Source organism: Elephas maximus, chromosome 10 (assembly GCF_024166365.1).
Source record: "Elephas maximus indicus isolate mEleMax1 chromosome 10, mEleMax1 primary haplotype, whole genome shotgun sequence".
Classification (NCBI taxonomy): Eukaryota; Metazoa; Chordata; class Mammalia; order Proboscidea; family Elephantidae; genus Elephas; species Elephas maximus.
Genome location: NC_064828.1, coordinates 62684830 through 62699312, shown reverse-complemented (window position 1 = coordinate 62699312; position 14483 = coordinate 62684830). Strand labels below are relative to the sequence as shown.

General features: G+C 35.6%; 1 protein-coding gene across 6 annotated transcripts in view; it reads left to right on the top strand.

Moving 5' to 3' along the window:
- MAP4K5 (mitogen-activated protein kinase kinase kinase kinase 5) overlaps positions 1-14483 on the top strand; it is a 146721-nt gene that overhangs the window by 115127 nt on the left and 17111 nt on the right. For all 6 annotated transcript variants that reach the window (XM_049899016.1, XM_049899015.1, XM_049899020.1 and 3 more), the window contains 9 exons: positions 53-150; positions 312-353; positions 1257-1341; positions 4040-4119; positions 4415-4475; positions 8083-8197; positions 8663-8721; positions 10444-10547; positions 10933-11110. In XM_049899016.1, coding sequence (XP_049754973.1) covers positions 53-150; positions 312-353; positions 1257-1341; positions 4040-4119; positions 4415-4475; positions 8083-8197; positions 8663-8721; positions 10444-10547; positions 10933-11110 — 822 coding nt within the window. The remainder of the gene's footprint in view (positions 1-52; positions 151-311; positions 354-1256; positions 1342-4039; positions 4120-4414; positions 4476-8082; positions 8198-8662; positions 8722-10443; positions 10548-10932; positions 11111-14483) is intronic.

Sequence of the window (14483 nt, the reverse complement as noted above, 5' to 3'; positions counted from 1 at the left end):
AAAATATACTTATTTGTATAGTCATGTGACTTTTAAACATGATTCTTTTCAGGAAATGGTGATGGTATTTCAAAACTAATGAGTGAAAATACAGAAGGATCAGCACAAGCACCACAGTTACCACGAAAAAAGGACAAGCAAGACTTCCCTGTAGGTATAACAGGCATTTGGTGATTAAAAAAAAAATTGGTGTATTTATCATGTAAGGGGAATAATCTATTTAGGAATTTGAATAACAGTTTCTAAATGTATACAGATTTTTTTTTAAGGCGTAGGAGGTCTCACAGTATTAAAAACTACTTTTCCCACAGAAACCCGTCATCAATGGCCTTCCACCCACCCCAAAAGTACTGGTAAGAAATATTTTTATGTGAACCATTTGCCATTTTTTATTTCTTTAGAAGCATCATAGTTTTGTTTTTTTACTAATAAGTATCTTGAACCATTGAAAGGAAGGGTATCATTAAAATACAAACTAAAACAGTAGACAGTGATATAAGGCAGTAGATGCGTTTAGATATACATGTACCCTAATTTGAATGTGTTGGTTAAATTTGGAGATTCTGTTTTACTTTTTATAAATAATGGCAGTTAGCGTCCCAGATTAGCCCACAAAGACCAATTTAATTTTAATATGATGATGCTTATAGCACTGTGCTATCTTCATTATGTGAGTTAAATATCTTTCTGCCCATAAAACCATCTTCACATTGGACTACGCACAGTGAAAAGGAGCAGGGAAGCTTATGTTAATACTTGTTCACTGGCCTAGTGCTACCCATCTGTGAAGTGGTTCAGCCAATCCTGTGAATGGGGCACTTTATAAATTGTCTTTTTTTATTCAGTGAAAGTCTAATATATGTTATAAATACTAGTCTTTTTGTCTCCTGTCACTGAGGGAGTTATACCACAGTTACAATCACTATAATGTTATTGAATAAAATCATCCATTGTTTCACATCAATATATGTTAGTCCTAATGAAAAGCAGTAACTTAAAAGTCCTAGAATGTATCATTGAAATATGTAGATGTTTTGGTATATTTGATATTTTCTCCCAAAAATAGTGACCTACAAAGGAAGGAATATGAGACTCCCTTGATTTAAGGGGTTAAATTATATCAAAATATTTTAATTTTATTTTTGGATAAAACCACAAGCACATGCAAATAAGTTTGACATTTCATAATCTTAACTATTTTCTAATAATATATAAAATTAATAAAATAAGTCATCATTTCTGTTTTTATAAATAAGATGGGAGCGTGTTTTTCAAAAGTTTTTGATGGCTGCCCTTTGAAAATTAATTGTGCAACATCCTGGATACATCCGGATACAAAAGGTAAAATTACCAAAATAATAAAGTATTTCTCATGGCAAAGGATGTTTATGATCAGTGAACTGAGATGTTTACTTTAAAAATATGGCTTTGGAGACTAATGGTGTAGGTTCCTGCAACAACCTGAACAGATAAGTAGGGCTTTGATTTAAAGGCATTAGAATTTAAAATATAATAACTGATTAAAGGAAACTAAAGAGACAACACAATTGATAACAGTCATAGTTTTGGATATTCTTGTACCGTTAAAGGACATTACTGGGACAATCGACAGTTTCAACCAGTAAGGTCTGTAGATTAGATAATAGTATTATTCAGTGTTAATTTCCTGATTTTGGTCATTGTACTGTGATTATATTAGCCTTTCTTTTTCTTTGTTAGGAGAAACACACTGAAATGTTTAAGAGTATAGGGGCATCATGCCTATAACTTAAACAGTTCAGGAAAAAATGTGCATGTGGAGAGAGAAGGATGAAGCACAAGGAGTCAGTGTTAATATTTGTGCAATCTGTATTAAGGGTATTCAGGAATTCTTTGTACTTTTTTAACTTTTCCCTAAGTCTGAAATGATTTCAAAATAATAACATTTGTTTTTAAAATCTAGACTGAATCATTTTAAAGCGAGGAGGCATACCTAGAGGCAAAACTTTGGAACCAAATAAGTCTGGGTTTGAATTATAGTTCTGTCATTACTATGTGACATGGAAAACATAACACCTCTGATCCTTACTGCAATGATTTGTAATAGGAGAACCCTTAGTACTTACCTTGTTACAAGGAAGAGAGAAGCCTATTTGAGTGTCCGACAATTAGCAAACAAAGGTTTGGCAATAGAGAGTGTTCAGGAAATGTTTGTTTCCTCTTCAATATGGTAATAAAAACAGGACATAAAATGATCTATTTTAAATGCCCCTGTTGTTAGGTGCTGTGGAATCAGTTCCGACTCATAGCTACCCTATAGAAAGAGTAGAACTGCCCCATAGGGTTTCCAAGGAGCGGCTGGTGGATTCAAACTGCCAGCCTTTTGGTTAGCAGCCATAGCTCTTAACCACTGTGCCACGAGGGCTCCAAAATGCCCCTATTAGGAAGTATAAACAGAAAAAAAAATGTATTTTAAAAGTAAGAAGATGGCTTATTTTTTGCTTGTAACTTTTATTTTTTATATAATTTCAGAGTTACAGAAAAGTTACAAAAATAGTACAAGGAACTCCAGTACACCCTCTTCTCAGATCCACCAATTATTGCTACTTTGCCCCCCACCCCCTTTTTTTTTTTTTTTAATCATTATCTGTCTATGCATTTTTTTCTGAATCACAGAAGAATGAATTGGAGACATCATGTTCTTTCTCTTATACTTCAACGTGTATTTTTCTAGGAACAAGAATGGTCTCATACATAACCATAGTATATTTATAAAGATAGGGAAATTTGACATTGATATAATACTATTTTCTAATCCATAGTCCATATTCAAATTTTATTAATTGTCCCAATAATGTCATTTATAGTCTCCCAACCCTTTCCCCCAGTCCAACATCCAATTTAGGGTCATATGTTGCCTTTAGCTGCCATGTCTCTTTAGTCTCCTTTAATCTGAAATAATTTTCTTCAGTCTTTCTCTGTCCTGTCTTGATCTTGGCATTTGTGGGGCCATTTATTTTGTATAATGTCCTTCAATTTGTGTTTGTCTGATGTGTTCTCATGCTCAGATCAGGTTTTGCATTTTGGGCCAAAATATCACAGAAGTGTATTGCGTCCTTCTCACTGCATCATATCAAGAGGCACATGATAGCAGCTTGTCCAGATACTGGTGATACTAACGTTGATCAGTTGGTTAAGGCAGTGCTTGCTAGCTTTCTCTGCTGTAAGCTTACTATTTTCCCCTCTAATTAATAAGTAACTAGTGTGGAGATAAATTGAGACTGTATAAATATTTTCTTGCTCAACAGACTTTCACCCATTAGTTTTAGTATCCATTGGCAATTTTTAACTCCATCATTGCTTCTATATTTACTGAAGGAGAGCTTTCCCTTCTCTATTTATTCACTTATATACTACATCAGTTTGAATTTATTAGTTCTTATTTTATTCAGTAGGATATAATTCATTACTATTATTATTTATTTTAATGCTTAAGTTGTTCCAGAGTTTTTGACCAGTGGGCCTGCGTGTGTTTTTTGTTTGCTATGTCTTCATTTTTTGAGCCCTTCCTTAATTCGTGGCACAACAAGATTTCTAGGCTCGTCTTGTACTTCCTTGCCCCAGAATCAGGGTCATTCTTTTCTCCAAGAAGCCTTGGTTCATTTCAGTGGAAATTGTTACCAAGATCTGGGTACTAGATGTGCTCTTTGTTACTGGTGGTGTCATGATTTATAATTTATATTTACTATATAATTGCTTTGTTCAAATGAGCATTCGAAGTATATTGCAAAATATATATAACTATAATAAAAAAGTTAAAATATAGAAATGTTGAAGGGGGGATCGATAGTAAGATAGAGTTAGTGTAACAGAATATATTTGCCTTTAGAAGATAAGAATTGGGGAAAGAGGTAAAGAAGGTAGCATGAATTTTAGAAAATAACTTCATTGGATGAGTGGGTAGCTAACTCTTAATACCATTAAAACATAAAACCATTATTTTAGTGAATGATTTCAGAAAATAATAGTGTATTCTGGTAATTTATCTCAACTGTTTTAGATCAGTACATTATTTTTGGAACTGAAGATGGTATTTATACATTGAATCTCAATGAGCTACATGAGGCAACAATGGAACAGGTAATTAGGAGTTTTAATTCAAGGGATTAGTTTGAACAAATTTAATAAAAGGCATATCTTAATTTTATGTGGGTCCCAATTTTAATTTTTATGATTTTAATATATAAAGGGGTAAAATCATATTCTTCATAATGTTAATGTTGAGAGATGTTTTTTCTAAGGTCTTGATAATTTACTAAAAGATAAAAAATAGTTATTTTTATACCATTTCAAAATATTGGAATTTGGAGGTTAAGGAATAAGAGAATGATAATTGGAGGGTTTTAATTATCATCTTTTTTTTTTTTTTTTTAAGTTATTTCCTCGGAAGTGTACTTGGCTGTACGTTATCAATAATACTTTAATGTCATTATCAGGTATGTATACTATGATTAAAGATAAACCATGAACCAGCAGAGAAGTATAATTTTCATATGCATTATTTTTAGTGTTATTTGTATTCTGGGTAAGTATAGTCCAGGGCTTCGAATGGGTTCGTTCTGGTTTGAACCCATGCTGAGAATTTTGCATTTCTACTCCCAAATATACTAGATCAGAATCTACATTTTAACTAGATCCTCAGTGGATTCTTTTTCTTTTTTCAATTGTGCTTTAGAGGAAGGCTTACAGAGCAAATCAGTTTCTCTTTAAACAGTTAATAACACATATTGTTTTGTGACATTGGTTTCCAGCCCCGTAGCATGTCAACACTCTCTCCTTCTCGACCTTGGGTTCCTCAATTCCATTTGTCTAGCTTTCCTATTCCCTCCTGTCTTCTCGTCGTTGCCCCTGGGCTGGTGTGCCCATTTAGTCTTGTATATGTGGTTGAGTTACCTGTATTATTGTTTGTCTTATGGGCCTATCTAATCCCAGTTGGAGCCCTTGTGGCACAGTGGTTAAGAGCTCTGGCGAGCTATGGCTGCTAACCAAAAGGTCAACAGCTCGAATGCACCAGCCAGTCCTTGGAAACCCTATAGGGCAGTTCTACTCTGTCCTATTGGGTCACTATGAGGCGGAATCAACTCGGCGGCATTGGGCTTCTTAATCCCAGTCGATTCTTATGTATAATAAATTTTGAGAACCACTGCTATATTAGAAGCAAGCCCTGGTAGCACAGTGGGTTAAGTGCTCAGCCACTAACCAAAAGGTTGGCGGTTGAACCCATCAGCCACTGTGCAGGAGAAAGATGTGGCAATCTACTTCCGTAAAGATTTACAGCCTTAGTAACCCTATGGGGCAGTTCTGCTCTGTCCTGTAGGGTCACTATGACTTGGAATCGACTTGGCAGTGAGTTCTGGGTTTGCTCTACTAGTGGTTCTCAGAATTGGTCCCTGACCAATAGCAGATAGTATTCTTACAAGTATGAGAATTTGTTAAAAGTCCAGATTCCCAGCAAGAATTCGAACCAGACCTAACTGGTTCAAAGCCCTGCTGTAATGTAGTATAGAAACTATGGGACTTCCAGATGTTTTCTATCAACTTAAAGCATGAAGAAACTTTGAGAACAGACCCTGTCTTCAGTTAGGGCAACACTTCCCAAACCCACCCAGCATCTAAACACCTCAGGGACATCACAGTGATTATTTTGACCTTTAACTCAGTCTCTTCCCCCATTGTCCCTGCCCTTCATTGAGAATTACCAGTTAAAGGGAAAGAATCAGATAATTAGACTGCTTCCTAGATAAAGTCTCTTACCCTCTTTAACCCTGCAGTTTTCTTAATTGTAAGATGAGGATTATGGTGATAACAGCATCACACGGTTGTTGTGAGGATTAAATGAGATGGTATCCAAGAATGCTTAGTAAACTGTGAAGCCTTTTACAGATGTTTCCTGGTGGGGTTCATGTTGTTCTCGGCCCCATATTAACCATCTTAGACTGGTGCTCTAAAGTCTTCTAAACAAGGAATTCCAGAACAACCTATTCTAGTTGTGTTTTTTGTGTTTTCTTTTTCTGGTTGTGGTGGTTGGTTGGGAGGTGTTTTAGGCTTTTTTTTTTTTTAATTCTTACCTACAAAAAAATATATTCTTACATTTTAGGTTTAAGTGGCTACCTAAAGACTTGCTGTTTGCTTTTGTTCTGATAGTAGAGTACAAGATAGTTATTATTTCTCTGTGTCCCTTAATAAATCCTAGTGCTGTCAGCTATTAAAATAGTATTCACCCCTTTCTCCATCTTAAATAATTATTTTGGTATTCTTTATATTTTCATTTCTTTTGTTTGGTACCTTCTTGTGCTTTACATCTCATTAGATTTGTAAGGATTCTTTTCTGGCTCTTAGTTAACCACGTTGTTATGCTTTCCAGTACTGAGTACCTTTTCATCTATTTATGCTCCAGAGCACCAGTGCTGTCATGCAGTTATACTTACTGATCATTATGAATTAAAGTCTGATTTAAGAAATGTCATTTTATTTCATAATTTTAAGTGTGTATGCATATAAATAACTTGAACCCTACCACTAACCATTACCCGGTATAAATTCTTCAGAAATTAGTGTATTTGAGCTGATGACGGTATTTATACCAAAAAAAAAAAAAAAAAAGCCCCTTGCCATCAAGTCTATTCTGACTCATAACAACCCAGTAGTTTAGCTTAACTAGTAAAAATGTCTGCCTTGAACATTATGCTATTTTAAGAACTGTCTATATGGGATCAAAGTGACAACAGCAACTTGAAAGATTAGATAGGCATCTTAGGGGACAGTGCATTTATGTTACTTGGTGAGGAACAACTTGGACAAAGAGGGTAAGAATGGTATTTTAAAAAATTTATTATTCTTTAAAAAAGCATATTATTTGTGTATAAATGACTCCTAAAAAGCAGGGGTCCTCAAAAAAATACTTAATCTGTTTGATTTTAATTATGCTTCCCCCACGTTTTTTTCTTTTGTTTAGTAAAACATTAGTACATTGTATTGCTATTATGAAAATAAACCTATTTCTATTTAATAAGCTTAAAAACCACACAGGGTTCATGTTATGTATTTATAAAATAACCATGGGAAAAGCTAGCCTGTGAATAAATTCTTTCTGTACGCTAGTTAAGATGACCTGTGAAACTGGAAGGAGAAAAATAGCAGAGCTCAATAGAAAACTTTGTTCTCCTTAAGGGTGTGTGTACGTGTGCGCATTTGCATGCATGTGTGTCCGCTTGCACACATGCACTCACATGAATGCACATATGTGTTTGGCGCTAGCAAGCAATCTATATATCTAGGGGAGAGGAAAGGTGGTGCTTTATTAGGCAGAATGTTTATAACCTGAGAAAACATAGAGAATCTTGATGAGGCTAAGATACTGTGTTTGTGTGTTTTTTAATAATGATACACTTTTGTGTGTTATATTACTGTACCATAATAATAAGGAATCAAAAGATGTTTACCATATCTTCCCCTGCTTAGCATGGCTATATTTTTAAATATATGAAAATTGTAGCCCAATTATGTTTGTATTATGGCATATAATATTGGTTTTCTTTAGTTTTCTTGGTATTTCAGCCTTTTATATTTAAAACTTTATTCATAATCAGTTTTAATCTAAGGAAATTGGTATAGCTATTGATAAATAGCTCTGTCCCAGAGTTTTTAGAAATTTCCCATGCTTCACTAAAAGCCACGTATGCATAATTGTAACTCAGTGCCTGATGTAGGATTTTTATAACAGTATTTAACAATTTCTCTTTCCATGCTAGCATTATTAAAGTTTACATATATTCTGCCTAGATCACTTATTAAAGTCAGAATATACCTAATTTGTGGTTTATGGAACAAAATTATCTACTCTCTTAAAAAATCATTTTACCTATTTTTATCTTTCAAAATAGTATTAACTGGGTTTTTTGTATGTGTTTTTCTGTTTTACTTGGCTTTTTGAACATTTCTGGACTCCTCATTTTAGAAGGTAATTATATTTGCTTTTACTCGAGAATTGTATTTCTCTGCTGTAAATGATTCTAATAAAAGTAACGTGTTTCTTTTTTATAGGAAAAACCTTTCAACTCTACTCTCATAATCTTATAGCTTTGTTTGAACAAGCCAAAAAACCAGGATTAGCTGCCCATATTCAAACTCACAGGTTTCCAGACCGCATACTACCAAGGTACAAAATAATATTTTGATTCTACTGGGAATGAGGGGAATAGTGTCTGTTTTTAAAATGGCCAATATTCTTTACCCAGTAAAAATACTACTTTAATCTTAATTTTTGAGAAGTAGTTTACAGTAAAATATACGTCATCTAGCATGCAAAAGAACAATGGTTCCTAACTTGGCTATCCCTGGGAATCACCTATAGAACTTTTAAAATACAAATTCCTAAGCCTCACCCCAGTCCTGTAAAACCAGATACTCTGAATTCAGAGTCCAAGACTGATTTTTTTTTTTTTTTTAAAGCTCCTTGGATTATTCTGATATATCTGATTCACAGATCACTATTTGGCAGCCACTATTTTTTTTATAGTCGGGGAAAAAAAAAAAATTTTTTTTTTTTTTTTTATAGTCGGAATCGACTCGAGGACACTGGGTTTTTATAGTAGAGTACATTTATATTGTCTTATGTTTTCAGAAAGTTTGCTTTAACAACCAAGATTCCAGATACAAAAGGCTGTCACAAATGTTGTATAGGTGAGTAAATGGTATTTATCAAACTGAATAGTTAGAACTTTTGACATCTTTAAAATTATCTGAAACGTCTTACAGCATTAAATAGGAAGGAGGGAAAGTTTTTTATTTGTTTTTAGTTAGAGGTTAGGGGACCATGGGAGCACAAGAATATATAGAGAGGGACATGGAATAAAAGTGCTTGGAGACAATAGCCTTAGTGTTTTCCCTAAGTGTAGCTTTCCTAAAGCTTTTTAACCATAGCCACTGAGGCTGTATCTCTCTTAATATCCTGGCTTTCAGTTTTCAGCCGTTGTTGGTGTTGTGTGCTGTGGAATCGATTCCAACTAATAGCAACCCAGTATGACCGAGTAGAAGTGCCCCTTAGGGTTTCCTAGACTGTATTCTTTATGGAAGCAGTTCACCAGGTCTTTTCTCCTGCAGAGCTGCTGGTGAGTTCGAACTGCTGACCTTTAGTTAGCAGCCGACCGCTTAACCATTGCACCACTGGCACTCCTTATTCAGCCCTTACCATGTACCAGTTATTGCTTTAGTGCTTATGAACATTATCTTATTTAATCTTCAGAGCAACTTGTCATGTTACTAGTAAATAACAGAGCCTAGAGTCAGACCCAAGACCTGTGACTTCAGATCCTGTGCTCTTAACTTCCTATTTATCCTTTTTGTTTAATATTTAAGAGCTTACACATTGATCTCCGTGCTGCATAGTAGTTTCATATTCACTAGAACAGAAACATTTAACCATGTACCTCCTACAATTGTAAGTAGATTTTGTGAGTACTTTCCTAGGGAGAAATTGGTTTATATCTCTGTCCAAGATCTATGACTCAAAAAAGGTCTGGAAACTTACAGTGTAAGATGTAAACTCATAAATGAGAGAATGCTTATTTTAAATTCCTACTCTTTTAACCAGTATTTTTTATTTTTTGTTCCAAGTCAAGTTGGGGAAAACGAAAGACCAAAATGAGTTTTTGTAGATTTAAGTAAAGGAAGTTATATCTTTAGTGAGATGTAATTATTTTTATCTTTAAATATAAACTACTACACCAAAAAATGAGATCATAGATTTTAATTCTTACCAAGATTCACACTTTCAGTCAGTTTACTCAATTAGCAGACTCTTTAGAGTGTTTTTAGTGACTAAAGTATTGTTCTTGTGTTTAAGAACCTGGTTTATAAAAGGTTTTTAGAAATAAGATGTATATAACCTAAAATAGAGATAAGCAAGTTAAAAATGAAAGGATAACAAAGCCAAAAGAAAAAGACATCCTTCTTTAATTTCTGCCCATTCACTCTTGTCATCCTAGTGAACAGAAACAATATTTTTTCCTGTATCAGCTAAACAGCCACGTCAAATAGTTTCTTCTATCCATATTTTTGGAAACCCTGGTGGCGTAGTGGTGAAGTGCTATGGCTGCTAACCAAAAGCTCAACAATTCAAATCCAACAGGCACTCCTTGGAAACTCTATGGGGCAATTCTCGTGTGTCCTATAGCGTCACTATGAGTGGGAATTGACTCGATGGCAACAGGTTTTTGGTGTCCAGATTTTGGTATCAGTGTCAGGCCATATTTCATTGTTTTTTTTCCTCCTATCAGCACTAAATTTATAAAGAAAGCTAGGGTAGCTTTTAGGTGAGTATAGCTCATTTGTTACTTTTAACTAATTATGTTTTTCCTATAAAGGTATTCAGCGTTTTGGGTCTGTATGTTTGTTTCTTTTCAGTCAGAAACCCTTACACAGGACATAAATACCTCTGTGGAGCTTTACAGTCTGGAATTGTTTTACTTCAGTGGTATGAGCCAATGCAGAAATTCATGTTGATAAAGGTATATATTACGTAGACTTACGTTTTTCTTTGGTAGAAAATACTAGTTTGTACCTGCAGCTAAAAAAATTATAAGAACTACAATTTAGGGTCAGCACATTTATACTTACTTATAGGTGTTTGTTTGAATTAGGGATTTTTGTGTTCTTTTTAAGAGTTCCTCTTTAACTTCTAGTTAATAAACTTATAGAAGCATTACAGCCATAAAGATAATATGGCCAGTTCTCTGAAACACTCATCCTTATTATTATCTTAAAGGTAGTCCATTTTAGAGTTAGATACATTTAAAAAAAAAAAAAAAGGAGCCTTTCTGTTGATTTTATTCAACAACACTATGAATGGGGAAATTGTTTCTCAATTACAGTTCTGTCACTTCTTTTTTGCAGCACTTTGATTTTCCTTTGCCAAGTCCTTTGAATGTTTTTGAAATGCTGGTGATACCAGAACAGGAATATCCCATGGTCTGTGTCGCTATTAGCAAGGGCACAGAATCAAATCAGGTAGTTCAGTTTGAGACAATCAACTTAAACTCTGCGTCTTCATGGTTTACAGAAATTGGTACAGGTAAGTATTTTTTTCCTTATGTTAGAATATTGATGCTTTTGCATACAAAAGAACAAATTCAGCCCCCTTGAGCTCTTTTATTTTTTAATTGTGCTTTAAGTGAAAGTTTACAGTCTCTCATACAAAAATTTATATACACCTTGCTACATACTCCTAGTTGCTCTCCCCCTAATGAGACAGCACCCTCCTTCTCACTACCCTCTATTTCCGTGTCCATTCAGCCAGCTTCTGTCCCCCTCTGCCTTCTCATCTCCTCTCCACACAGGAGCTGCCCACGTAGTCTCATGTGTCTACTTGATCCAGGGAGCTCACTCCTCACCGGTATCATTTTCTATCCCATAGTCCAGTCCAATCCCTGCCTGAAGAGTTGGCTTTGGGAATGGCTCTTGTCTTGGGCTAACAGAAGGTCTGGGGACCATGACCTCGAAGGTCCTTCTAGTCTCAGTCAGACCATTAAGTCTAGTCTTTTTACAAAATTTGAGGTCTGCATCCCACTGCTGTCCTGCTCCTTCAGTGATTTTGTGTTGTGTTCCCTGTCAGGGCAGTCATCGGTTGTAGCCAGGCACTGTCTAGCTCTTCTGGTCTCAGGCTGATGGAGTCTCTGATTTATGTGGCCCTTTCTGTCTCTTGGGCTCATAATTACTTTGTGTCTTTGGTGTTCCTCATTCTCCTTTGCTCCAGGTGGGTTGAGACTAATTGATGCATCTTAGATGGCTGCTCGCTCAGCTTGAGCTCTTTTAAATAAAGATTCAGTGCATAGTTTCCCAAGTAAGAATCATGTACATGTAGTGTATGAATCTCTATTTACCAGAGATGATTTTATACAAATTATTTTACCAAAGAAAATTTTAATGATTCCTGACATTTGAAGGTCTTAGTTGTTATCAGTTCCTCTTTGGGCTTGCTAAATAAGTTTTTTAAAGTTTTTTTTTTTTTTTTTTATCAGCTTCTCAAGCAAGGAGATTTACCTTTTTTCTTATCACTGCTTTCTTATTTCCCTCACTTTGAATCACTGAGTGTGCTTTTCAGACTTGAACAGAAAGAAGTTTCTCAGGTGTGGCCTCCAAGCCTTACCATTTAAGGATGCAAAGAAATGTCTTCTGGACTTTGCAAATGAGAATGATTGGTTAGCCTAGGATTTTATCAAATATGTCTCAGTGAAGCCTCAGGAAAGGTTGGAAAGTTTATTCTCAAATTTAAAATTAGAACAAGTCAATCAAGAATTTGCTTTTAAAAAGGGAAAGGGGGAGGTTTCACTTAACAGGTTCCTGCTTGTTGCGCTGGTGTTTGATCATTTCCAATTCCAGGTTTATCAGGCCAGTTTTACATATGAAATCAAGCAAGCATTAGTTGTGGCTATTTCATTGCTGACCACTGTTACATTCTTTGCCATCTTGTGAAGAAATCCCTGATAAGTATCTTTTTATTAAATGTCTTTTGACTTTTGATCAAATAGGCTGTTTTGTTTCTTAGTGCTGCTGTAACAGAAATACCACAAGTGAGTGGCTTTAACAATCAGAAATCTATTTTCTTACTGTATAGGAGGCCAGAAGTACAAATTCAAGGCAGTGCTCTAGGGGAAGTCTCTGTCTGCTCTGAGGGAAAATCCTTGTCTAGCTTTTCTAGCATTTTTTTTCAGCGTTTCTTGGGTATATCCTCAGGGCATCTGCCTTTCCCCCGTTAGTGCTTGCTTGCTTCGGTGCCAGTCTGCTTTTTTATACCTCGGAAATGATTGGCTCAAGATACGCACTACACTGATATGTAAGAAAAAAAACCCTATTTCCAAATGGGATTATACCAAACCCACTGCCTTCCAGTTGATTCTGACATACACTGACCCTACAGAACAGAGTAGAACTGCCCCATAGGGTTTCCAAGGCTGTAAATCTTTTCGGAAGCAGATTGTCTCATCTTTCTCCCTCAGAGCAGCTGGAGGGTTTGAGCCACTGAGCTTTCAATTCACAGCTGAGCGCTTTAACTGCTGCACTACCAGGGCTCTCTATCCACAGGTATATGGGTTAGGATTTATAATACATATCTTTAGGGGACACAATTCAACCCGTAACATAGGCTAAATTATAAGAATTCCTTATGGAACCCAGCTATGGACAATAATGTAGAATTCACACTAATGTCACTTTCAGAATAAGTATGAACCATTGGGGTCCTACTAAATGTTTAATAACAGGCTATTGAGGTGCACAGATGGCTGGTTTGTAGCAGTTGCCTATCTCTGTGGTATAAATACTCCCACCATGGCCAGTTTGAAGACACCAACCTGACATCAACTAGTTCACAAAATTCCTGAACATTTAACAACTCAAAACAAGCCAGCTTCAGCATTCACTGGACTGTGAACACTCTTTATGGACCAAGTCATAATTTCCAGTAGAGTTAAATGGGAATGTATTTTGTACCTTCCCACCTCCACTGACACCGTGGCCTTTTTAATTTATTGTTTAATGCTTTTGGGTGCATGCATTCCTGCTACAGCAAACTGGTGCAAATGACATACTTTTATTATCACGAAATGTCAGCAGCCCAAATAGAAACATATCCCTGTTAAATAGTTACTGCTAAAAAGAAAGGTTATAGATAAATTTATTTAAAACCAAGATCATTTTTAACAAACAGCCCCAAAGTTCTTTTTGACGGTTAGTATATACTATTGCTGAAGATCATTTAAAATTGGCTGCAGCAGTGTATCGACAGGGAACGGCCAGAAATTCAAGCTGGATTCAGAAGAGGACGTAGAACCAGGAATATCATTGCTGATGTCAGATGGATCCTGGCTAAAAGCAGAGAATACCAGAAGGATGTTTACCTGTGTTTTATTGACTATGCAAAGGCATTCAACTGTGTGGGTCATAACAAGTTATGGATAACATTGCGAAGAATGGGAATTCCAGAACACTTAATTGTGCTCATGAGGAACCTGTGTATAGATCAAGAGACAGTCATTCCAGCAGAACAGGGGGATACTTCGTGGTTTAAAGTCAGGAAAGGTGTGTGTCAGGGTTGTATCCTTTCATCATACCTATTCAATCTGTATGCTGAGCAGATAATTGGAGAAACTGAACTACATGAAGAAGAATGGGTCATCAGGATTGGAGGAAGACTCATTAACAGCCTTGTTATGTAAATGACACAACTTTGCTCGCTGAAAGTGAAGAGGACTTGAAGCACTTACTGATGAAGATCAAAGACCACAGCCTTCAATATGGATTACACCTCAACATAAACAAAAATGCCCATAACTGGGCCAATAAGCGACATGATAAACGGTGAAAAGATTGAAGTTGCCAAGGATTTCATTTTACTTGGATCCACAATCAACACCCCTGGAAGTGTAGCAGTTAAGAAATCAAAAGAC